The sequence below is a fragment of the Mus pahari genome, chromosome 5 (genome assembly GCF_900095145.1).
Source record: "Mus pahari chromosome 5, PAHARI_EIJ_v1.1, whole genome shotgun sequence".
In the NCBI taxonomy this organism is placed as follows: Eukaryota; Metazoa; Chordata; class Mammalia; order Rodentia; family Muridae; genus Mus; species Mus pahari.
Genome location: NC_034594.1, coordinates 144,397,213 through 144,403,225, shown reverse-complemented (window position 1 = coordinate 144,403,225; position 6,013 = coordinate 144,397,213). Strand labels below are relative to the sequence as shown.

Sequence of the window (6,013 nt, the reverse complement as noted above, 5' to 3'; positions counted from 1 at the left end):
TTGTTGGGAAAATTTTTATCATATTAATTTTATAAATGATTTAGAAAGTAAAGTGTTGGCTTCCCTGGGGATAAAGTCATGTTAGTGGCCCCATCTCTAGGGATGGTTTCTTACTCATTATTCTCTCTTAAGATCTTGGCCTAGGCTACCAGGAACATGTAAATAAGAAAAGGAATAAGAGAAAACAATACAGATAGATTGCCATGAGAACTATGGCTCAATATTTTTTCTCCGGCAAAGAGTTCCACAATGGTTCCAAGAGGCCTCCCCCTTTTGAGGTAGATCACCTCAGTCTGTGGAACTTGTCACCCAGATCCTACTGGAGGCAGTTTTCAAAAGGATTTGATGAGTTAGGGAGTGTTCATAAGCCCACATGGGTACAAGGAATGTCCAGCAACAGAAGGTCTCCTGGTGAATGTGATGATAAGCAAGGTTCTGGTAAGGGGGTAGCCAGAGAATACCTAGGTTTCAGGACACCTCCCCTCACTGTGAGTGTGACTCAGTTTCCGGAGTGAGGACACTGCCTGTTTACCTACACAATTTTACTACCCAAAGTCTTGGGAGGTCTTTTGTCCTTCATGTTGGTTTCCCCCATCTGTGTAAGAGTAGGGAATATGAAGACATGTTAGCTGAAAGGTACAGCTAGGGAATTCCAGTATAAGGAGTGTCAGGAAAATGGCACAGGGTGATGTCTTAGATATCTCTTGTGCTTGAGGACATATGAAGTAGAAAGGCCATTTCTTTTGATGAGTCCTTTACCTCTGCTTAGCAACTTCATTTGGAAGCCCTGAGGTACTTCTAAGCCTGGAAGAGATAATTAAAAAGGAGTAAGGGTGTTTGACATTGGTTTTGATTGTTAGACTTCAAGCAACATCCAGGATGCAGTATTTGTTTCTAGTTTGTCCTGAGCTCTTCATCATTTCCACTTGAGTCAAGTGACTGCTGTGGAATAGTCAGTACTAGTGTCTCACACAATCTAGTGTTTAGGATGCTGTGAACAACTTTCCCATTGACTCCAGGAGACTTGGGCTTTTAACTAAATACTGATGGATGGGAATACAGCAGGTGGGTAGAACATATGAGAAAAGAAAGATTAAATGACCACATAGGATATACTTTCTCAAAAAGCTGCACTGAGAAATAAGTGGTGGTCACAGGCTCTTCCTTACAGGACAGCATCTGGAAAAGAGATCCTTTCTCCTCAGCCAGAGTGCAGAAGACAAACCATAGGAATCTCTCTTCCTAATTCCAGTCTCTCCACCATCCATTCCTGATACAACTTTACTATGTAGCCTTTTTTTTCATGCATCGGAACTTGTTCCATCCTACTGGGGATTAGGTTAGGATAATGATAAATACAAATGGGTGGTTGTTGAACATAGTTTTGTAGCAAAAGGCCTCTTGGAGCTAAGAGAACTAATAGTTTAGGTTTTTTGTGAGTTATGGGAATCTCTAACAACATCCCCATCAGTTCCAGTACAGTGTCAGAGTACTCCAAGTGTCTCCCTGCAGTCCTTTCAGACCCCAAAGAAGCAGGCTTGTGTAGACACAGAAGATGATCTTTGGTGGATTTGAGTCAGAGGAAAGCAGATGAAAGGCAGAAGGTGTGGGACAGAGTGGTTAAGATTCTGAGAAAAGAAGCTGCTGCTAGACCAGGGCTGTCCATCTTTCATTCTGTGTCCTTGGAACCACCTTAGCAATGATTTAGCAAAGCCTGTTGGTGACCCCATGGCTTCCTTCATCTCACAATAAGGACTCTTTCATTGTTAGATCCCTCCAGGGAGTTCATTTGTAGACCAAAACATAGCTCGGCCTTCTTATGAAGCTCAGGTCCTTACATCATTGCCACTGTTATAAGGAGGCAGTATACTATGTTTTGTTTTCATGGGGAGCAATTCCTTAGCATGGTGTTTCTTTGTTGGTCTATCCAAATTCTTGGCTGTACCTTCTTTCTATACAATGGCCAACAGAGGGCAATTGTTGCCCAAGACTCCTATTCTAGAAGTCTGAGTGGTAGGGTGTATTTATGAATAGCATTAGCTTACCTTGGACTGAGTGAGTTCATCATAGATTCTGGACTCTGTGAGACGATCATTTCTTAAAAGTTCACAGTATACTGATTTCTTTGAGACATCATCTGCTACAAAAAAAAAAAATCATAAAGCCATAGTCTGTGAAAGGTAGATGGGTTTTTAGAGACTGCCTAGTCATATTTTATCTTTATGTGATAAAGAAATAATATCTAAGGTTAAATGGCCCCTACCTTATGGAAAAGGATGTTTGCATACTCAGACGCTCCTTCCATCCAAAGGATTATAGGTGTGATAGGGCACACCTTATTCAAATCTCACCTGAAGCACGTTGGGAATTCTTTTTTATTCCTGAGGCCCAGTTTAGCCTAAAGGGAATCTTCCTAGGCCCTGTATGAAATTCAAAGCAAGCTCGGGCACTGATGACCTTGCATGGGTAGACTTTCTATGTCAGGGTTTTAGTTGTTTAATTTAATTGATTCTAATTATACTTGGTGCTTTATTATCCTGGTGCATTCCTGACTATAACAACAAACATTCATGAAAGAGTTATGTATTTATTAAGCTCCTACTTTGTGCCAGGTTCCATAGGAAGTCTCAGAAAAACAAAAAAAGGATATAAAGATTGCCACACCCACTCCAGTGGAGACTGCCTGGCAGGCCCAAAAGCTTGGACGCAGTGTAGAGGCAAAAAATTTCACAGAAACTTAGTCTCCTGGAGCCTTGGTATCCCCATAGCACGAATGCTCCAAATTTGACCCTGCGATAGTGTGGAGGGTCTTGCATGCTTCCTTACAGTATTTTACTGGATAGGAGCTAGAAATCTCAGGGCAAGCTTAGCAACATAAACTTAGAATCCTCATTACAGGCAGGTATGGCAGACTACATGGCATATTAGAAGAAAGTTGGTGAGTTCTTCTGACAAATGGAGATTCCCTACAGACAAAAGAGCAGCCAATTTACTCCCATATGCAAGAATTTACAATGGCCTAGGAAGAAGGAGGGTTGTGGTTTAAGGAGGAATTACAGTATTACATTATTCATGAGCAAGAGCAGAACCCCCTAGTGCAAGCTTTCACAAGGCTCAGAGGAATAGCATAAATTGTGACTAGGGTATGAAATCCTCATCTGGCTCCTGTCAATAGCTGACTTTAGATAGGGCTGATCTTATCTCAATTTTAAACATTGCCTGGTTCCTGCCAGTCTTCATGTATGCATTTTTGTTTTGTGTCCAATAACTTCAATGTACCTTGGCTGCTGTTTCACCTAACTTCTTTGTTTTCTTCTGTAATATAAATTTAATGCTCACTTTGAGAAATTACAGTCAGATGCAGCACTCTCTCTGTGTCAGTGTCTGTCACTTCACCAACTCCTTGCCAACCTGAATACCGAGATCCTGGTTCCCTTGCGGGTTGAAGGACCGACTGAGTCCAGTCCGTGGCAATAGATCTTCGCTTTACATTTTTTTTCTTGAGCTAGATGAGGTATGAATCTAAACACATTGTTTTTCTTTACTATTAACACACTATTTTAGAGACAATTTGAAAACTGACAGCCAGAAATTTGTGCCTTCTTATTAGAGGACACAAAATCATCTATAAATAATGGATCTATTCCAAGATTATCATAGACTTGAGCATTTCAGAGCTAGTCTTGTCTAAGTCTCTGCCCCAGACTTGGTGCGGAACTCAAAGTGATCTCAATTATATTTGTGGTTGTAAAGTCTAGTGTGTCTTCTTCTCTCATTCTCTCTGTCTCCATCTCTCTGTCTCTGTCTCTCTCTGTCTCTTTGTCTCTCTGTCTCTGTCTCTGTCTCTGTCTCTGTCTCTCTCTCTCTCTCTCTCTCTCTCTCTCTCTCTCTCTCTGTTTGTGTGTCTCTCTGTTTCCCCATCTTAATTCATTTGGTCATGAGAGGAAGACAGTCTTTCTTTGAATGAACTAGAAGATCAAGCCTGAGAGACTATGATTTTTTTCCATTTGTGAGTCCACTTGAGTTATGATGTATGTCATAAACCCTTTCCCATAGAATACCACCTTAATACCATACTCAGGCCTGGCAATTAATCACAGGCACTAACATTTACCTAGTACCATGTAACAGACTGGCTACTGCATGTGTGCAACCTACTTAATAACTATGTGCATTGAGCCTTAGTATCATGGATATCTTATAGCTGAGAAAAATGTAATCTTATAGTGCTAAAATAGCTGGCCAAGTAACAGTCAAGATGGAACTTCATCTCTACATGTATTATGTCACAACCATGAGAAAAGTAATGAATACACCAAGGGTATAGTTTGTAGGATGTCAGGTGAGTGGAAAGAGAACAGGCCACCCTATAGCTTGTAAGAATGAAGGGCTGCCTCAATCTCAAAGTGTAGTGCAGTTGGCGGCAGCAGCTTGTCCAGGGTGAATCTACAAATATTGTGAGGTCATCCTCTTTCCTCACCTCTCTCATGCCTGTTCCCCATCCATCCAATCACTGCTGCTGCTCTCCAGAGCAGCTAAGAGCAGAGTGAGTGGTCAATGGTGGCTTCGCCTATGATTTTCCTGGCTCCTGGCAATACTTTCTGATCCAAGAGAACCACAGGTTACCTAGTTTTATCCTGGATAGTGAGTCCCTTTCTTTTCCTTATGACCAATCAATAGTAAGTCTGAGAATGCACAATTTACTTTCAATGTTTGTTGGCTTCTCCAGCTGCATAGGTTTTACTCTTGAATGAAACTGGATTTAGCCTCCACGCATCCAGAGAGTCTCTGTGCTCTTATAATTTTGGTTGTAAGCCTAGCTAGTGTAAGGTTGAGTCACCATCTCTCTAGCCTGAGAGTCTCTATTCATAAGCAACACCTTTCCTTACAAGCATCACGTCATTGAGCCTGTGTACTGCGACCAGGTCTTCTGGTGCTTCCCCAGGTGGTGCATTCTAGGTAAAACGTCACCTCTTCTCGGACCTACTTGATGCGTCTCATGTCCATTAGTCCCTCTGACTTAGTCTTGGGATGTATTCTGAAGAAGTGGGACAAATTTGAATCCCAAATTATCAAAAGAAAAATACCCCCTAGTTTTACTTTGTGGTTAAATGTGACCCCTATATCCATTCCCAGATCACGAACATTAATAATCTCATGGCACATTGGGCTATAAAACTGGGTCTTAAAGCTAGGTCTCTTTTGTCATAATTTAGGTAAGGACATTGATCTTTTATATGTAAGCCTTTATGGCCTCTTCACAGTGCCTCAAGCTATAATAGGGGTATTGTATGTGCCTTACTTGTTTAATCTCAAATTAGCCCATATTCACTAATCTCAACCATTTACCATTCTAGAGGTGGTGGGACCTAGGAGAATGGAGCCTTAAAATAAGGCAGACTGAAGTCTCATGCAATAGGCAATTTTATTCAGATCATCAGACAATTTATATACTGAGGATTAAGTAGAGTCACATGAATAAAGTGTACAAGGATAAGGATAGAGACATATAAACAAATAACAGTATCCAGTTGTAATGAATAAGATGAAGTATACTCGGTCCCATCTGATACATCTAGGAGGAGCACAAAAGCACATTCCAAGGACAATTCCATGTTTTGAAGGAACTGAAGTCACAAGATGATTGTCTTGTTTTCTTGGAATTTTCTCACAAGCACTGAGAATTCTCCTCACATAACTCCATTCTTGGACCATGTTCCAACACTCAACCTTAGATGGCATCTTTGATCACCCTTCCTTTGCTGTACTTAAGTCCTTGCTCCCCAACTATCCCTAGCAACTCTGCTCCTTCCTCTGCTTTAAATTTTAATCCTCCCTTTTCTCCCTCCCTACATATGGAGCTCTCTCCAACCGCAACCTTTTCTTACCCAGGTCTGCTCTCTCATTCACACAGTCTTAAGAACTTCATGTAGGGAACTCAGGGATCAACAAAAAGCCATACTTTCTCCTGAGAGAACATCCTTCCCCTTCACAAAGTGGCTAGGAGTTAGAC

At 41.3% G+C, this 6,013-nt stretch overlaps 1 protein-coding gene across 1 annotated transcript in view; it reads right to left on the bottom strand.

Moving 5' to 3' along the window:
• Nucleotides 1–221: 221 nt before the first annotated feature.
• Nucleotides 222–6,013, bottom strand: part of LOC110322143 (SLAM family member 5) — a 28,638-nt gene continuing 22,846 nt past the window's right edge. The window contains exons 6-7 of the mRNA XM_029538895.1: nucleotides 2,046–2,140; nucleotides 222–804 (exon numbers count right to left, since the gene is read on the bottom strand). Of these exons, the coding sequence (XP_029394755.1) occupies nucleotides 799–804; nucleotides 2,046–2,140 (101 nt within the window). The 3' untranslated portion in view covers nucleotides 222–798. The remainder of the gene's footprint in view (nucleotides 805–2,045; nucleotides 2,141–6,013) is intronic.